At 35.7% G+C, this 19,307-nt stretch overlaps 3 protein-coding genes and 1 long non-coding RNA gene across 8 annotated transcripts; 2 read left to right on the forward strand and 2 right to left on the reverse strand.

Annotated features, from left to right (window-relative positions):
• Positions 1 to 3,313: 3,313 nt before the first annotated feature.
• On the reverse strand, positions 3,314 to 7,405 carry LOC121971004 (ras-related protein RHN1-like). Of its 3 annotated transcripts, none has more exons than XR_006109057.1 (9): positions 6,936 to 7,144; positions 6,787 to 6,864; positions 6,509 to 6,676; positions 6,330 to 6,378; positions 6,178 to 6,251; positions 5,425 to 5,518; positions 5,115 to 5,289; positions 4,561 to 4,661; positions 3,314 to 3,444 (listed from the first exon to the last, which is right to left on the reverse strand). XR_006109057.1 is itself a non-coding variant. In XM_042522057.1 (9 exons), the coding sequence occupies exons 2-8, from the start codon at positions 6,972 to 6,974 to the stop codon at positions 4,561 to 4,563; spliced, it is 603 nt and encodes a 200-aa protein (XP_042377991.1). In that variant the 5' UTR covers positions 6,975 to 7,070; positions 7,265 to 7,405; the 3' UTR covers positions 3,314 to 3,444. The 3 variants fall into 3 exon arrangements, 2 of the variants coding, with proteins under 2 accessions (XP_042377991.1, XP_042377990.1); XM_042522057.1 differs by lacking the exon at positions 5,115 to 5,289 and adding an exon at positions 7,265 to 7,405 and having other exon boundaries at positions 6,936 to 7,070; XM_042522056.1 differs by lacking the exon at positions 5,115 to 5,289 and having other exon boundaries at positions 6,936 to 7,143.
• LOC121971005 lies at positions 7,392 to 7,962 on the forward strand. The gene is made up of 2 exons (XR_006109058.1): positions 7,392 to 7,534; positions 7,801 to 7,962. It is a non-coding gene; the product is annotated as an uncharacterized LOC121971005 (long non-coding RNA).
• Positions 7,963 to 8,822: 860 nt separating this feature from the next.
• On the reverse strand, positions 8,823 to 14,194 carry LOC121971007 (ubiquitin domain-containing protein DSK2b-like). 2 transcript variants are annotated; one of them, XM_042522059.1, is made up of 8 exons: positions 13,843 to 14,194; positions 12,242 to 12,973; positions 11,954 to 12,156; positions 11,771 to 11,884; positions 11,647 to 11,705; positions 11,317 to 11,333; positions 10,064 to 10,153; positions 8,823 to 9,265 (listed from the first exon to the last, which is right to left on the reverse strand). In XM_042522059.1, exons 1-8 carry the CDS (start codon positions 14,060 to 14,062, stop codon positions 9,117 to 9,119), a joined length of 1,584 nt encoding a protein of 527 aa, XP_042377993.1. In that variant the 5' UTR covers positions 14,063 to 14,194; the 3' UTR covers positions 8,823 to 9,116. The 2 variants fall into 2 exon arrangements, with proteins under 2 accessions (XP_042377993.1, XP_042377992.1); XM_042522058.1 differs by having other exon boundaries at positions 11,299 to 11,333.
• Positions 14,195 to 15,994: 1,800 nt separating this feature from the next.
• On the forward strand, positions 15,995 to 19,214 carry LOC121971008. Of its 2 annotated transcripts, none has more exons than XM_042522060.1 (7): positions 15,995 to 16,553; positions 16,857 to 16,927; positions 17,049 to 17,311; positions 17,600 to 17,668; positions 17,806 to 17,864; positions 17,990 to 18,091; positions 18,541 to 19,214. In XM_042522060.1, exons 1-7 carry the CDS (start codon positions 16,283 to 16,285, stop codon positions 18,645 to 18,647), a joined length of 942 nt encoding a protein of 313 aa, XP_042377994.1. In that variant the 5' UTR covers positions 15,995 to 16,282; the 3' UTR covers positions 18,648 to 19,214. The 2 variants fall into 2 exon arrangements, with proteins under 2 accessions (XP_042377994.1, XP_042377995.1); XM_042522061.1 differs by having other exon boundaries at positions 15,995 to 16,520.
• The last annotated feature ends 93 nt before the right edge of the window (positions 19,215 to 19,307 follow it).

Raw genomic sequence — 19,307 nt, forward strand, 5'->3', positions numbered from 1 at the left:
GGTAAACCCCCGATCAATCAATCTATTCTACAAAAGCTCCCCTCACTTTACTCTATAGTAGCTCCATCCAACCATCTTTACAGTAACTCCACTAGTAATCACATGTCCATTGCTTCTCTCCGGCCCTTTTTCTTTTCTGTCATCTGTCTTCCATTCCTAAAAGTCAGTATCAGGCTCTCCTCCTTTTCTACCACCTATCTTCTATCTCCAAGCAAGCCCCCTCTCTTGCAAGTAAGTCTTCCTTCTCCCTGAAGCAATCTCTCTGCCTATAAGAAGCCTCACTCTTCTGCTTCTAAGGACACGGAACAATCACTTCTTCTGCTTCATCGCCCTCTTTTATGCAATCTTTTTCAACTTTCCTCAACCTTAGTTTCTGTAAGTTTTATTTTAGTACCTGTACTTCAGCATGTAAGATAAGCATTCTGTAAATTATATTTTCCTGTCCTGTCATCATGTAATATAAGTGTTTATAAATTAAGTTTTCTGGTATGTAAACTTCTAAGTTTTCTGGTTGTATTTCCCCTATAAAAATTCCCTGTTAAATAAGATCCCTACTTGTTTTTATGGACTGTTGAAATTGCTTAATGATAAACTTCAGCCATCTATTCTTGATTCTTTCCCTCAGCCCTTCTCTTAGTAACCAACAAGTAAACAATAATTATATCAGGAATAACCAAAAACAAAATCATACAAGACTTGTACTGGCTAAGTAAGAAGGGTATCTTTAACCCAAAATCTTATGCATAAACTAGGGTAATGGTTAAAGGGTGAGATCCTGAACATGTGAGGCTCCCTGGAAAGTAAACAAGAACAGGAAATAGAATAAAAAGTTAAAAAATTACTGCTTACAGTAAAAAGTTTTGTTGTTGTTCTACTGTTACTACTTATTGTCGCTACTACTACTTTTTTTATTATTTTTTTGCTACTGTTTACTTTTACTATTTATTGTAAAATTTTACTATCACTTAAAATCCCCCAACTCCTTTAGGAGCAGGAAAGTTTATGATCAGAAAAATAATAGAAAAAGTATCAAAAACGTTTAACTGGATTTCTACTAAATCAATATTAGTGCAGATAACTAGTTTGGTCTCACGTGTGTATAAATTTTTCTTATTTGGGCAGGTGGAGGATAAATGGCTTGACTCATTATAAACAAAAACAAGTAATCGTATTTGCATAATTTTTTTTTGTTTGAATTTTCTTATATGTCTTTCCTTATTTAGTTAAGGTTTTTTTTCTCTACTTTTTCTAACATAGTATATTTTCTTGATCTGACTATTTAAGATTTAGTAACAGATTATTTTGAAGTTTGATTGTTCTTATAAAATTAAAAAATCTCAATAACAACTTTACTATTCTATCTATAATTATGAGTGTACGTTATAAATTATAGGGTTAATAAGTTTAAGCCCCCCTGAATTTTTATAGCAAGTTGCATTCCCCCCCCCCCTTTGACATGAACTAAAAAGGAAAAAAATATAAATTACCAAAATAACTCTAACCTAAATCAGACTTCTAAAGAAAAATAAAAATAAAAAATCTTATAAAATCATTGAAAGATTAACTTTAACCCAACATGATTTATATATAAGTCCAAAATCTTACTTGTTCCTAAAAAAAATATCCTTATAAAATTCATATATGCACTACATAAACAAGAGAAAAACAGTAACTCTGAATTCTAAATTAATGAATCAAAATTAAATGAAGATAGAACAAAGTTTATCATTAAAAATCAAAATGAAGACCATTTATGATTTAGAAAAAAGTCACCCTTTTAATTTTTACCCAAAAGTAAATTTTCATTTCAAAACAGCACCCTTTTGAAACAAAAAGTATTTTTAGCTGCTTTGAAATGAAAATTTACTTTTGAACAAAAATTCAAAGGATGATTTTTTTCTAAATCGTCAAAAGGTCTTCATTTTAATTTTTAATGATAAATTTTGTTCCATCTTCATTTAATTTTGATTTATTAATTTAGAATTTTTGTTCTTTTTTTATTTGGTAAAATGAGTTTTTGACTGATTATCCCTTTCAAATTTACTGTTTTTCTGTTGTTTATACTGGTGCATGTATGAATTTTGTGAGGATATTTTTTCTAGGAACAAGTGAAATTTTGGACCTATATATAAATCGGATTTGGTTAAGATTAAACTTTCAACGGTCTTGTGGGATTTTTTTTTTTAATTTTCTTCTAAAATCTAATTTAGGTTAAGGTTATTTTGGTTTTTTTTACCTTTTTACTTCATGTCAAAGGGGGTTAAGTGTAATTTTTTAAATAGAGGGGGCAAAATGTAACTTGTTATAAAAATAAGGGGGCTTAAAGTTATTGACCCTAAATTATATATTTCCTTGTATTACAATCATAAATAACAATGTGACATTATTTTATCATTAATTATAAGCTTGATCTTTAAGAATTTTTTTTTTAAGTTTTCAATACCTGTATTTATAAATCTTAAATCTCACCTTTATAATAATTTAATATTAGTGATTAAAACTCATTTAAAGTTTTAAGTATTGAAGATGCTCTACGAATGATTCACGAAGGCAAGCATTGTTAAGTCAAAAAGTCAATAGTGAATTAACTTGCCCTGTAGATGCGATGATAAAAAGTGAGATTAGATGTAACGAGGTTCTTAAATAACGAGGATTTAAATCTCATTTAAATATATTATATTTTAGAAGTTTAAAAAAATTAAACAATCAAGTCGGTCACATCATTAGTTGAATAGCAAGTGTTTAATAATTGGATTAAAAAAACTGATTTCAGCCCCAATGTATCAGGTAAGAAGTCAAAAGCGTTTTTTTATTCGAATAGTGTAAAAGACGTTTTTTTATGAAGTCAAAAGCGTTTTTTTATTCGAATAGTGTAAAAGACGTTTTTCTATTATCAAATCAATCTCTCACTCCAATTCATTTTTTTTATTTTTAGTAATATATATTCTATAATTATGTATAACGACTATAACTTTGTAACAATATAATATAACATTAATTAATATTAACAAAAAAATTTGTGTTACAACAACTATAAACTATACCTACTATAACATAATATTATTAATATCTAAATTATAACAATTATAATTTTATAATTAATACACTGTCTAAAAAATAAAAAAAAATTAAAAAAGATATTGTTTTGATAATAAATGGAAAAAAAACCTTTTTGTTATAATAAAAAAATATTCTTTTAATTTTTGCCCAATATCTTTTGCTTTTGCTCTGATTATTGTTCATAAAATGTTTGTATTTAGACAATAATTGCAGTCAGTTTAATCTGACGCAAAAATGAACTCCAACACAACAGTGAAAGCAAGAAAGTTGAGTGGATTTCGCTTCTAAAGGATGGCAACAAGTCACAAGGTTTTGAACATTACACAATTTTTTTTTTCTTCTTGATTTCCTCAGTCGACTGTCCACGAGTTAATTGCATGCCACCTGCAAAGATAGATTACAAACAGACTGAAGAAAGGAAATGGAATTGAGAGATAAGAAAGTTGGAGTGCAATATTAAAAAAAAATGAAAAGAAAAAAAAAGAGGAAATTTTTATGAAATAACTATTCTTGTGCTGGTTGCAAAATGAATCTAGACTATCAATTCTCACAGAATTATTATTCTTCTCCCAAACATTCTTAAGTAATACTGACCTTCGGATATTCGTCCCATTTGGGATTCAAATCTAGTCCTCTAATGCTATGTTATGTTTGATTCAAAAGAATAGCTATTCCTATTTTCAGTTAGGATGAATGAACTTGGAATATTGAGAATGATTATTCTCTAATCATCCTTCTTACGAGGCTTACTCCGATCCAACTCAACTATGCTTTGCTCCATACCAAGGAATATATGCTCCTACTCTATTCCATTTATAGTAGTGTTATCCCTGTTTGATCAATTCTCCAAGAAATATGCACTTTGAACAAATAGGATGGGCTGGACTTAACGAACCGAGCGAACTAAACTGACCAAGTGGGTCGGATATGCGAACTAATAAGGCCAAGTGTGACACTATTATTTATTAGTTGGAAGGATATTATATATCGTGGAGAAGTATTCCTGTCTATTTCCTTGTTACAATGTCAGTAAATCAAACATGGGAATGAAAATAGTCCATTTGTACCATTCCATTTCCACGAAACAAAAGAAAATATATTCCTATGTCATTGCTTATCAATTATATTCCCTAAGCATACAAAAAGAATGACTCTTTGACTCCCAATAATTGAACTTAATGTATCATCATAACAAAAACTATATAGTTCTAGTTTTGACTCCATGAGCTGTATTTTTGTTCATTTCTATTCTACAATGTGCCATTTGTCCAGAAAGAAAATGTTCAGATTTCCATTTATGTAACAGATAAAGCTGCAAATATGAATTTGATTATGCACTTTCTGATAGTGTAAGAAATTTTACCATGCACATTGGGTGCCCATAATCTCCAAGAGCATTAAGTATATGTAAGATATCTTTCGAAGGTCATGTCCATTTAATTAAGAACGCTGTTGAACGTCAAAAGAGAAATGCATTGAAGAATCATTTGTAAAAGTTACCTAAGAACAGCATGATGAAGCTTGTGATCTTTCAGCTGATGTATTTGTAAGAACCACTCCAGCTGGTTGTTGAGCTGGTTGGGTTTGTGGTAACCGTTTTGCTGGTTGCACAAAGGAATACAAAAGTGCATTATAAAAAAGTGCACATTGGATTCTTGTTGCGAAGAATGAAAATGCAAAGACACTCTAGAAGAAAATGTAAATCTAACAAATTAACATTTTTGGGCCAAATTCACCTTAAAAAGCTAGTATCTAGAACATATATAACAGGCAAAAATTATCATAACAACAAAAGAATCGGAAAACAGCCAATGAACAATTTGAAACTCCCAATTATCATGAAGTAAACTAGATGAGTTGATCAGCTGGTCAATAACTGAAACATTGTGTGGAGATGATCTTGTAGGAGACACTCCTAAGTGGCTAACTTGCAAGAAACAAAAAGTATGAACTTCAAACAGAAGCATGTAGGTAAGAACGAGTAGCAAGAATATTAAGAAAAACTAGCAATGTCAAATATAGGCAACTGTAATAGAGTTGGTAAGCAAACTCACATATGTCTGGATATGAATGTGGTACAGAATCAGAACAAGCCTATCTCTTCAAGAGAATGCAACAAACAGAATTTGAAAGAACTTCTCTTCTTCTTCTTTTTTTGTCAACTTCAGCAGCTATTTAAGGCAATATAGAACTATTTCCAGCATGATCACTAATAACTCACTTGTTGATCTAATAAAGAAAAATTTTCAGACAATACACAAGACATGGGACACTAAGTGGGATCATCTATTAAAACAGATTGACATAGTCTAAACTTACAAACTTATTTTCGATAGAATAGCAATAATCCAATGAAGCATGTACCTATCTCATAAAATATATCATTCACATTGATGGCTGTTCTGGCAGAGGTTTCCATGAAGAAAAGACCATTCTCCTCTGCATATGTATTTGCTTCCTGCAAGACTGACACTGATGAGTTGCACTAGAATTATTTCCACTATTTGATAAGATTATATTGCCTTAACTTCTCTTCTCTCCTTTTCAAGCAAGATCTACATGGGATGTACAATAATCTATCATGCACAATAACAAGATTGCATGGCAGAGGTTTTGAATAAACATGTGTGTGTGTGAGAGAGAGAGAGAGAGACTTGCATGAATATTTCTGCAATAAAATTCCACTTGCAGAATACCTCCAACAGAGTTATCCACATATTATAGAAAGATACTGAAACAATATTCTAGTAGTTGGAAGCAAGTGAAAGATCAACCACAAGAGATTGCTCTTTAACAATTGCTATATGTCCAACTTCCTCACTCAACAAATTCAACAATTCGATTGAAATCAGCATCAGGTTCATGTATCCATGCTCACACAACATGCAAGCAGAAAGGTTCATTTGTACTTATTGCTTTCTGAATGTATAGATGGAACTCAATTACACAACAGAATAGGTAACAACCAGATCAGGGAAACTTAAACTAATGATGGTGATCTCAGATTCTGCGGTCATTTATCGAAAATCCATGAAACTATTAAATTGTATAATACATAGGAAAGAAGGAACCTAGAGAAGGGAAACCACATGGAAACTTGTCAAGCAGAATGGTTACCTCAGTTTGCACCTTCCTTTTGTCCTCCAGATCACATTTATTTCCAGCAAGGGCTGTCACCATATTTGGATTACCTATATCACCTTGCAAATTAGTCAAAAGAAGATTAACAGCAATATTACTTAGCTAAGTGTAAGTAAACCTAAACCCACCTTGTTTTCGCAATTCTTGTACCCAGTTTTTTGCCTTTTCAAATGATTCCTAAACTCGATAGAAAATAAACCAAAATGGCAATCAATGAAACGAAAAAAGTGATTTTTACGCATTAATATACTGAATTTCATCGTGGTGAAGAAATGGAACAGTGGAACAAGTATCAGACGCCGCTTACCGTGCTGGTCATGTCATAAACGATGATTGCCGCGGCTGCGCCTCGGTAATACATGGGGGCCAAGCTGTGATACCTCTCTTGCCCCGCGGTGTCCCAAATCTCAAACTTCACGGCGGTGTCGCCCACCGTCAACGTCTGTGCAAAGAATGCCGCGCCGATCGTGGACTCCTGCAGTTGAGAGAAGAAAATCAATTACAAAACCCCTAATTTTGCCCCCAAATTTCACAAAAAATAGATCCCGGAGCCCCAAGGGACGAGCGATCCGGAGAAATGGAAACCTGGAACTCGATAAACTGCCCCCTCACGAACCGGATGACGAGGCTGGACTTCCCAGCGCCCATATCGCCCAGCAAGACCTGCGATCGGAACAAGGCAGAAAGGATCGGTGAATTCGGCACGACGGGAGACGATTCGAAGGTTGACTGACCAGCTTGGCGTTGACGCTGCTGTTTCCGGCCGTCCCCATGGATCTTGATCGCGGAATCGAAGACGGTAACTACGCACTGTTTGGGAAGGGTAAAGAAGGGGAAGGAAACTTGAAATCTGTTTGGGAGGAAGCGAGCTGCGGAAAGTAGGAAGTATAAGCTATAGCCTTCTTTATCATCAAATGTCCTTCCCCATGACAGGAAAGCAGTTTTTACATCCGATATAGGAGGTAAGAAAGGGGAAGGGGAAGTAAAAAAAAAAAAAATCTATTTTAATTTTATTACTCTTTTATTATATTAATAAATAATTGTTTTAGGTATTATCGCTCACCGCGATTTGACGCCGACGCCGACTTGGAGATCCTTCGGATACCGCGAGACAGCCGGAAAGGGCGAGAGATTTGGGAGAAAAAAAAAGAAGATGTCGTGATCTTCGTCTTCGGGGTCGGAGGAGGACGAGGGCGTGGATGCCTACCTCGAGGGACGCTACCAAGCGGTCAGAATTGGGAACCAGTTCGCCGGCTGGCGCTACGTTGCGCAGAGGAAGCTAGGCTGGGGGCATTTCTCCACCGTCTGGCTCGCCTATGACACCCGATCGCAGGTACTACTTCTCTCCGAGCATTTCCATTTCGCGTTTGCGATGTTTGTGTACGGCTCTGCCATAAGGTAAGATCGCCCTGTCAATCTTCTTCGATCAATCGTTGCCAAAAATCGAAATTTGGGGACGAATGTTATGATTTATCTGGTAAAGTTTTATTCTCTCAGTTTCTGTGATCGAATTGATTTGTCAGTGTTCCTGTTCCTAATTTGCTCTACAATATGAAGTATGAATTCCAAAAATATTGAAGACAATATTACATTTGGAAGGATTGGATGGTGACCTCAAGAGGACCCGAAGATCCAAATTCTGGCCGCCACTAGACAAGCTACTAGTTGAGAAATACAAGTTTCCTGAGGCTGATGCCTGCAAGTTTACTGAGTTCCTGTACCCCCTACTTGACATTGCTTCAGAAAATCGGCCAACCGCAGCATCCATGGCTTAGGATCAAAGATGCAAAGCCCCGTGGCGAACAAAATGAAGCCATTCTAGAGGTTGCATTGACTAAGCTTAAAGTTCAGGTGGACTAAGAGGCTTCTTCTTCGTACTCGGCGCACACATCAAGCATTCTCTTTGCGATGTTTATTCCTCCACACACGACAATTCGGATTACTATGATGCGATCGACATTGGATCGCTATGACATTATAGAAAGCAGTTTCAACACTGCAACATGGTGGTGATAACAGCATCAGCCTACCATAATTTTGTGTAAAATAAATCTATTTTCATTATACAATCTATTGTCTTTATTTTATATATTTTATTTAAGAAATAAATTTCCTTCTCTAAATTGAAAAATAAAGTATTATTTATAAAATTTAAATTTAAAGAATGATAGAGTAGCAGGTAAAAATTTATTTTATACCAAATGTAAAATTTAAAATAAATTTTATATTTAAGGGAGTTGACGTGCATACTCTTGCCGAGCTTTCAATAAGCTCATTTGACGGATTGACCTATTTGTTGAGAATGCTTTGTTTGACCCTGTCCTCTATATGCAAGTCAACTTCTTGGTGGTGTTCTGGGTTTCTAACAAGCTACTGTACCAAGTCAATTTATGCTATGAAGCTTTGCTAGGGGTGTAGAGGATCCAGCTCAGTTCGTTTTATCTCAGCTTGATAATGTTTTCAAACTCTAAAATTAAGCTCAAACTTGGCTTGTTAACTTAATTGAACAAACAAATGAATTATTTTTTTGAATCGGATCAAACTGACGAGCAGCTTAACTTGTTTACCTGCTAAGTTTTGCTACAACATCTGGAAAGAGATAGTAAAGAATATGGAAAATATGAACAGAACAATCACACTATAGATTCGATACTCTTAATTATTCACGGTATATGATATCAACATACATACATCCTCGTATGTGCATGTAAGCATTCAAGAAATACGGTAATGTGAAACAAAAGGCGACGTCTCGAGTCATTTATGCTGACAATTTAAAACTGATATGCTGCCATCTGCTCTGGAACAATGAAAACTGACGAATCTTACAGACATGATCTTAAAGCTGGTAAATCTTGGACTCGCGATCGGAGGAGGCAGGGAGGCATGCTGAATAGTGGTTCTTCCGAGTCAAGTTACTGCCCGAGATTCCCAAGGAGTCGCTCGACGGCAGCATGGATGTTCCCTGCAGTGGCAGTTAGCGCACGGATATTCTCCTGAGTGTCGTAAAATCCCATTTCTTGAAGCTGGGACAATTGAGTCGCATAAAGTTCTTCTGGAGGTACTGCAAGTGACATAGAAATTAAAGTTCAGATTCCCATTCCAATTAAGACTAGGGGAAATGCCCAAGTTGGGCCCATATTAATGAAGAATTTTGAATTTGAACCTCCTTACTGAAAAAAAACACAATCCCACACCTTACTATTGTACCAGAATACCCTCAGCCTATCAAACTAATTCACCTATCAATGTGATAAATAACATCTTGAATCGAAGTTGCAAGCTATCAGGAATATGAAATTTGGTAAATTTTCAGTCGAAGTTGACATACCAAACTGTTTAATAAATGAAGCTTATATGAAAGTTGTACAAAAATACATCTGATCAAAAACACTCGGACTAACCAAAAATAGCATGCGAAAGAATGCTGAGTCCACCAAATTGTCTCAATAAACAACATAACGAACAATATTTTGTATCAAAACTTACAAAAATAACCTAATGAAAATAGATTAACTTAATATAAGAACAATTTTCCAAGAGTGAAATGTGCAATTTTTTAAAGTCTACCAAATAGTTTCACAAAACAGCTTGATTAAAAAAACAGACACAATTGTATCAAAAATATGGCAAAACTGACCTAGATGCTGCCAACACAATCAAACTTGATATGAGGGCAATCCATCAAGTGTGTGAAAACAGCTTGACAAATATCAATTTTCTTAAATGAAGGGCCTAGATTAAGTGTTAGAGGCCCAAACTCAAATTCCTCATTAGCAAGGGTCCAATTTCAGTCTATATTTCCAATAATTTAACAAGCTGAACTTCATAAATAAGTGCAACTAGAGATAAGAAAATTGACCATTTGAAGGATTGGGGATCCCAAGACCTCCTGCACCAAGCCCACCAAACATGTTCATCAGGAATTCCAGTCCCGTGTTGCTTTGCGTGCCTATCAAATGTCAAGTAGCAGCGTGCGAGCATGATATGAGAGATCAAGCAGAGAACATAATTATCTCATCAGAATTCATGGTTCAAAGAAGCAGCAAATACAACTCTAGAACAGTTGCTAAAATCATGCATCATTGCAAATATAACTAAAAAGCTGCACAAAACGCCAACTCAACTTTTAAATGCATGCTTTTAGCAGAATATTTGCTTCAAGATCCCGAGACTCACTCTTCTAACTTGTATGGAATAGGGCTTATGATTTGGATATTAGACTAAGATGGTAAGATCATAAATAGAAATAATTTTTTTTGATGTATTAAGTAACAATAAGATTTCAAGAAAATGGAAATTGTTGCCTTGTGAATTTATTCTATTTAATTAATAAATTGTATAGCAGTTTAGTTCAAGGCAATGAATCCCAAATGGACTAGCTTTAAACTAAAATGATCAATTTAGAGATTAAATTCTGACCTTCTGCAGTGGAATACCTAATGGTAAGCTCTGTCACTTGCCTTGAAGGGAATAGAAATGGTAGTGAATGAGTCCCATATACATACTAAATTGCTAAGTTAGTTATACAAAACAGTTATTTCAGGTTTAAGGCTATGGAATAAAAAATGTATTTAAATTATCAAATACAAGTTTTTTAATAGAGAAACATTAAAAATAGAACACTATTCAATATAACAAGTTTAATGTAACTTTGTGTCTCTCCCTCTTCTTCTCATGCTTCTGCTGTTTCTACAGCAAGCTAGCAATTTAAACACATTCATACAGATTGAGCAGGTTTCAGGTTAAAGTGTGGGTCTATCGTGAGTTCAGATGAATTAAGGTACTCATGTGTTTGCTTGGAAAAGTGAATCTAGGCCCTAGGATAGTGTGAAAATTTTGGTACAGATAAATAACCTTGACACAATCCATGGATCATAATACTAGTTAATATTCACCACAACAATGATGCCACATTGCCACCCGTTTTGACAAATAGATTTTTCAACTCAAAAACAGTTCATATTGGATTAAGTATGCAATCACTGAGCGACAAATCATCAAGGATCACGAAACATCTAAAGAAAGAGCAACTATTAACGCATTGCAATCTGAAACAAACAAAAAAGGGTATAACAATTTATGGATGATGTTTACTGTTGCCAGTACCCCGACCTGTCTGCTCTTGTTCCCTGTAAAAAAAAAGGAGAAAAGAATCAGTCACCTAAATAATCTATTCTCATATGAAAGAAATAATAGAACTAAAAGCAAATAAAAAGTTTCGGTTAAACTAAATAATATTTGCATTAGAAAAATCCACAAAATGCAAAATAGTGTCTATTTGATTCAACAATTGCCTATTACAAGGGTATATGGTAGAGACAATGAATGATAAGTAGAAAAAAAACTAAACTGGTACGATGAACAAGTAAAAAGCCCAATGGAAAAGTACATACAATCTTAAAAAAAAAGAGGAAAAAAAAAAGATAAAAGTGGTTGACTCACGGGGTTGACTGCTGCCGTCCAATGTGGGAGAACAGAGATTGTTGAAAAGATAAAAGTTGCTGCAGAGTAGAATTATTCAAATCACAGATTTTAAATTAAGTGTAAAATTCTACAACACACTCACCTGCATTGTTTCAGGTGACATAAGCTGGCGAATAAAATCTGGATTTTGCATCATCTCTCTTAACTGAGTGTTGGATTCCAATAAACTACGTACATTAGGGTTGGAATTAAGCATCTGCATCAATTAACAAACAAAAGTAAGAGACCATGCATGGCAAATCAATCATGGTTCTTCAGACACTACCTGGTTAACATACTGAGGATCAGAAAGGAGATTTTGCATCATCTGCATCATGGCAGGATTTTGCAAAACCTGACTTAACATGGAGGGATCCTGCATCCTACCAGCCATATTTTCAAAATCCAGAGAACCAAGACCATTTAAGCCAGGAGTTGCTGGTGCACTTGTAGCAGTTGATCTTGTATTGACTGGCTGTGACCCTCCAGCTACCAATCAAACAAACCAGTAAAATAGGAAAGAATAAAAATATTAGCAGGAAAGTGATCATATAAAGTGAGCATAGAAACTTACTGTTGGTGCCCCAAGGGTTAGGGAGAGGATTGGCATTAGGTACAGTTCCAGTTGTTGGCTCTGGACTACGAGCTGAGTCTGCTGGAGACTCTCTGACACGTCCAGCACCTTGATTTCCAAGAAGAGCAGCAAATGGGTTGGATCCCATGTCACCCCCTAAGTCTCCTCCCATAGTGGTTGCATTAAGAAATGGCTCCTGAACAGTTTCATACATGCGTCGTAGCATGTTGAATCCTTCAGGAGATGATTCAATATTGCTCATCGCCCTGTCTGTGTTACGCATCATTTCCCTCATGAGTTCAGGATTCCTTGCTGCCTCAAGGGTCTGCCTTAGAGTACTCGGGTCATTGAGAACATGCGCGAGCTCAGGATTGCGGTCAATAATTTCACGCATTTGAGGATTGTTCATAAAAAGATTGCGGATTATATCCGGATTGCTAATGAGGTTCTGCATGGCAGGCAAATTCATAATTTCCCTCATCATGTTTGGGTTCTGACTAAGCTGCTGCTGCATCTGATCAAGCTCTGGAATTCCAGTTCCCAATAAACCAGCTGTTCCACTACCAGATAACCCATTAACATTCAGGCCTGGGAACATGGAACCTCCCGGAGTGGATGACGGACTACTGTTCGTTGTTCTCGAGGCTCCTTGGTTATTCACAGCTTTATCAGTTGGTGCAGCTGATGAAGCAGCACCACGAACCAAGTGAATGGTATGATCTGATTCAACACCTGTTCAGAAAGATATGAATTAGCAGATAGTGATACAAATTATTTATTGTATCAAGAATCAGGTGAATCTATACATTAATAACAAGCTGCAATTCCAATCATTTGAGATTGGCTACATAAACATATCTCCCATTGATCTCTATGTAATGTTACCTTGCTAGTAATCATGAATTAGTCATACCACAAGTACAGTGAGTAGCTATGTTCGTGAGGTAGTAGGCATGCTGACAGGAACTAACACAACACATCCCCTTTTCATCTGGTCTAAGAAAATATTTCATAGAAAGTTTTGAGCCAAGAAGAAAGATCTGTTTTCCTGAGTGTGTTTAGTGTTGTATAAAACTCAAACACACAATGGGAAGAAAGAAGATTACACAAAACATCTAAAAATTGATCATATTTATGGCCAGCATATATGCCCGTGTCCACCACACTCGGATAAAGAATTCAATTTTGTATGTTTCTTTGCCATCATATAAGCGGGTGAAGGAAGGTTTACGAAGTAAATGGTTGGAAAAGTCTACTTTGTTTGATAACATGAAACAGATAAATATACATAATTCTACTAAGACCACTAACCATTTAGCTAAATTTCACAACCACATTACAGAGAATCATCATGTGAAATGAAAAACAATAAAAAATAAGAGGTCAAATGTATATCAGGAACAATGTTCAAAGCACCGTAAGAAAAAAATCACAGTAAAATTGATTGCAGGGAAATATCATCTTTGGACGCCAGAACGATACCCATGCTTTATGCATCGTGAGATCACTAGATCTATCAAAGAACTAAGCCAGGATCTACCCAAATCAGGACAAAAATATGCAACGCGTAACATAATCCTAGACCGAACGTGAAGACGCACCGTAGCTCGCGAGCGTATGGTCGTCCTTCAAGATCCTTCCTTTGTAAATCAGGCGCTGCTGTTCTGTCGGCACGTCGCAGATGCCCGCGACGACGGCCTTGAACGCGCCCACCGTCCCGTCGAGCGCTGCCTGCACGGAGAACTTGGAGCCGTTGGAGCATCGGATGTGGATGGTGGCGGAGGCAGGCGCGGCGCCGCCGGACTCGCCCTCGGCAGCCATGGACGCCTAGGACCACACCGGATGGTTCCCTAACCCTAACCCTAACGAGAGAAGTATATCGCCAAAGCACACGCTTTCGCCGAGACCTCAAATGGAAGCCAAAAATGTCGCCTTGTTTTATTGTTTTTTCTTCCCAATAAATAAACAAGATAATTAAACGCAATTTATTATTCGGCCTCCTTTTTCTATCCTCCCTGTCGTGGGCCGTAATGGGGTCGGTGTATTCTCTGTGCGACGCGTAATTCTGTCAAATCTGTGCGGCGGACTTATCGACCGTTCGTTTGGCTTTAATGGCGAGGTGATGATCGCACGGCCATCGTATTGTTTATCTAAAAATATTTTTATTTCAATATTATTATAACCGCTACGAATTAATAATATTATGCGGTAATATTTTTTTATATAATAATATTATATACATAGTAATTTTGATTAAAATAAAATATTTTTTATTATATTGTAACAATTATCTCGGAACTCTTACATGTCTGAATTAATTGTAGTTGCTCGACAACAATATTGAAAATAAAAATATTTTGGGATAAAAAATATAATGGGATGCTCATTTAATTATTATTAATTTTTTAAAATGTTCATTTGACGATGGGTTGAATATAGAACGTTCTTTTAATTTTTATTCTATTTTATTTTAAGTAAGAAATGGTATATACCAATCACTCTATAGCTATTTAGAGGTTATACAATGATGGAGTGTCTTATAAAAAAGAGTGCTCGATTTATTAAATGTGTAATGTCCTTTTAATTTTTGTGCTATTTTAATTTAGTAAGAAAGGGCACTTGCAACTACAAAATTATTACCCAAACATGATCAACTTTTATTAAAAAAATATTCAAAATTTATTATTATTATTTTTTTATATTTTATGGCTGCCATGAATTTTTTATATATTTTTTCTACATCCGACCCATATTCTGTCCACTTTCAGCCAGATTAATAATGGGTATTTTGATTTAAAATTTTTACCATCATGAAATAACGACAGACATAAAGAGTGATGGTATTGGGATTTTTTATCTTAACTATATGTACTAATAGATAGAGATATCTGTGATTTATCTTATATCCTCTAATGTTAATAACCGTTGCATGCTAAGAGCTCTAGACATTCAAAGATTAGCAGCTCATTGCAAGTTGGGAAGTCACTGAGTTGGTGACTCAGGAAATCAGAAATTTAGTTCAATTGACTTAGCTCGATCAGTCGAAAATGATTGATATGCCACTTGAAAGCTATGTTAATCCAGACCTAAAACAGGTCACATGGTCCCTGTGTTAACTTTGGCCACATAAATTCCCTATTAATTAGGTCAATATTAGGACGAGATCCTCTGGATTCCTACTCCTATCTTTGATCATTGGACCAGCAATCGCTTATTAGTGGGATCCTACCCCACCTATATAACAAGTAGGATTTATGAAGTTCGATCAAATAAAATGATCTATCCTCTAAATCGTACTTTACGATCTAAAAAAAATTTACCCATGTCAGGAATTTACCAATGGATCCTTAGAGCATCTGACGTTGTTAATGTCTTAATGTTATTATCTATATGGAGCTACTATAGAAGCACTATAGATGTACTGTAGCATTAACATATTCAATTCTTTGAACATGTTAATACTACAAATTACAGAAAGTATATATATATAATAAAATATTGCCATTAACGCGTGATGCGTTAATGGCATTGTAATTGCTCTTACTCATCTCCGCATCAACTAGGTTTGATCACAAGCCCAGCTTAATCTATATCCTGAGAATTAAATATGATTACTTAGAAAATTCATCTGGTCTTTTACCACCTTACCCATCCATTTTTTTTTTCCAAAAATAAAAAATAAAAAATTGTTTTTTTAAAACAATAAAAATAAAAAATACTTAATCAGATGTAGCTCTTAATACTTTCCCGTCGAATTAAATTGTGCCGTCAATCGGACCGAACCAGTCGTCATGGCTGGGTTAGCAAATTAGGGTTTATTTACATTACTGCCGAGGGCACCGCCGCTGCGCTGCCCTCCGCGATCTCCTCTTTTCCGGCGACCTAGTCGCCAGTCCTCCTCCTCCTTCTCCGAACCAGCGGGAGGCCCTTCCCCTTTCTTCCTTCTTCCTTCCGCCCTCTACGCCAACCTCAGTCATCGAAGCCAACCGGCCGTATTTCCTCGTCCCAGTTCCGACTACTACCTCCGCCGCCTTGGCCCTGATGGCATCGACGTCCGACTGTGTCACGCCGGTTGCTTCCGATCGGAAGAGACGCGCCCTCGAAGCTCTCGAAAAGAGGTTCGCCTTCGAGGCAGAGCGTCGCCAGGAGAGCGTAAAGTCGAAGCGAATAAAGGAGTCGGAGAGTGTAGGCGGAGTTGAGCAGAGGAAGGAAGAGAAAAGGAATGCGAAGCTTGCGCCGAGCTCAGAGGTTGACGGTGGATCTGAGCGGAGAACACGAGGCAAGGCTTCTGCCTCTTCTTCATCTAGAAAAGGTCCATTTCTAGCCTTTGTCGCCTTTTTTTTCATTCATTAAGGATTTTTCGTCTCAGGTCCTCCCATTGATCTTTCTTGTTGCCCCGCTTATGAATGCCATATCTTATCCTGCGATTGGAGCAACTGTCGTTTTGGTTTTGAGTCCTGGGATTAGAAACCACTAATGGTTGTAGAGGAAGACTAGGGTGAAATCAAGAGGAGGAGATATAGAGATGGAGAGAGGATATAGGAGCATAGGTAAAAAGATAACCTGCATTATTGGCTTGCCAGATTGTAACCTAGCATTTTGTTCATATTTACAGATGTTCACCCTGTTTATTCAGAGATTTCTGGGATTGTTGATGCCAATTTGCTACAACTTAATGATCTAAAGGTAGTTCTTCTAGTATAGTCTAGTTTAACAATATTCCAATTTTGCTTTTAGCATTATTGTAGAACTAGGTTTTATTTTTTGGTTTGATCATATAGGTGTTTTTTTTTTAATCTTGATGAAGGCTCCGAATGCAAGGGATACTGTAAGCAAAATTGTGAATGATATTGTTGCAAAGGGTGATGAGGCCAATAAGTACACAAGGCATGGAAAAAGCTTGAAAATCGACAATTTGATCTATCTTGATCAATTAATCTCAAAGGATGATAGTTTGAAAGATGCTCGCCTGAAGGCTTTAATGAGCCACTCAAAACGGTCAAGGAACCACATGTCCAATAGACAACACAGGAAGTGTGGATCATTCAACCTACCAAGAGAGTTCCACAAGTAAGAGTATAATGGTTTTCATATTCTAGTCATTATTTCTGCGAGATGCTATTGTGATTCCTGATTCATTATTTCTATTAATAAAATCACAGTTAATGAGCTCACACTCCATCTCTTTCTGTTCAAGTAGTTAGATTTGGTAGATGCTTGCTACTGTGATTCCTGATTTTGTTATTTCTTACTAACAAAATCACAGTTAATGAACTAGATGTTCCAAATTGTTGCAGAGTTGCATAAATTATTTTCTACAATGTTTTTTTAAATAAAAACTTACTGATCTGGTTGCAGATTTGATCTCTTCACACCAATGCATGAAATGTGGAAAGGATACATTGTCGAGCTTATGAAAGAAGTGGGGTACGTTTTATTCTACCCTTAAGCAAGAAACTCTGTGGTTTAAGTGGGCAGGCACTTTTTCATGTTTCCTATGTAACATCTTGTAATAATTTGATCATTTAAATTTTATGAAAATTTATTTTTATGATGAATTTCAGGAAAAAGCAATTGAATGAGTGTCTTCTCAATGCAGACTTGCATGGTGCTTTCCTTTTGGGTTAGTATCTTTAGACATAACTCTGTCGTCTGTGACTGCCTATCAATATCATGCTAGCTTCATGCTTTTGATTTTACTGTAGTTTATCTACTTGTGGATGATACTTTCTTAATGTGTTATTCTAGTTGTCGAATGTAAAACAAGTGCCTACAAAGGCGAAAGTGGTATTATGATTCGAGAGACTTCTGAGACCTTTGGAATAATTACAAAAGAAAACCGGTTCCGAGGTATAATATAACTTCGATTTTAGTTGTGTGTAAAAAGATGTTTTTTTTTGCACATCAGTTCATTGTTATTCAGGAATGTTCTATGTAACACATTCAACCAGTCAAAATACATTAGCATGATCTTCATCACACAATTTCTTTGCATCTTGATTTAGTTGAAAAAACATGAATCAGTGGTGCACCTGGTTTTGTTTCATTGTTTCACTTCATACTGACTTTTCCAGACATTGTGGATTAAGAATACATTTAATATTGAAATAAACAGTTTTCATATAGAATATATATTCTTTTTCTTTAGATTATGGCATGGTCTTCTATACTTCGTGGCTAGGCATGAGCATTGAGTTCTTAAAAATCAACACAAAAAAATTCTAATTAGTATGGAAAATGCTAAGATGGGAAAAAAGATCCAGGACACAATTTATCAACTGGTGTATTTTGCGTTGCAGTTGTTCCCAAAGTGGGTTCTGTCTTCATTTTTCAAGCTGATTGTTGGAAGATCACATTGCTCGGCGACAAGTTATCAAAAAGGTCGACGAACAAGCTGAAACCCTAGCCAGCTAACAAGGTATCTACTTTATGGAAGTGATGTTTTGCTACCCAGTTTTTTGTATGCAGATCACTCGACAAGTGCTATGTAGCTGTAGATAAAATGCACCCGATGTTTTGAAACCTTCAGCAAGAGAAAATTTGTTAGTTTTGCAATTTCCAGCATATTGTCAGTTCAGTGTTCCTACCTGAGATGGGACCTCAGGTGATATGTGTCGCACTTTATGCCTTTGCTGGTGTTTCTTCTGATTTTCCTGTGAACGTGCTGGGAAAATCGGAAGTGACATGACCGTGTGTTCTTCATTTCTGGGAAGCTTCTTTACTTTTCAGAGAAGTTTAACAAATTTCTCAGTTCTTAGAACTCTGGTTACCTGTGCCGATCCCACAGGGGAAAAAAGGATGGAGGATTTTTATATATATATAATTCAGGTGTTCATGTTTTGTCAGATAGATAGTCTATTCTTCTTGTCCATCTATCAGATAAATTATAAATCCGGAGTACAATTTATACCTATTTAGAGCTATTGGAATTGGAATTCTGATCCTTCTAATTGTTCTTATAAGTGTTTTATTATTCCTGGGACTTGATCGAGAATATTATTGATATGATGTTGATATATCAATTTTTGTCGTTTTAATTTGCATTTTGTAGAAAATATATTCTTCT

This window comes from Zingiber officinale, chromosome 4A (genome assembly GCF_018446385.1).
Source record: "Zingiber officinale cultivar Zhangliang chromosome 4A, Zo_v1.1, whole genome shotgun sequence".
In the NCBI taxonomy this organism is placed as follows: domain Eukaryota; kingdom Viridiplantae; phylum Streptophyta; class Magnoliopsida; order Zingiberales; family Zingiberaceae; genus Zingiber; species Zingiber officinale.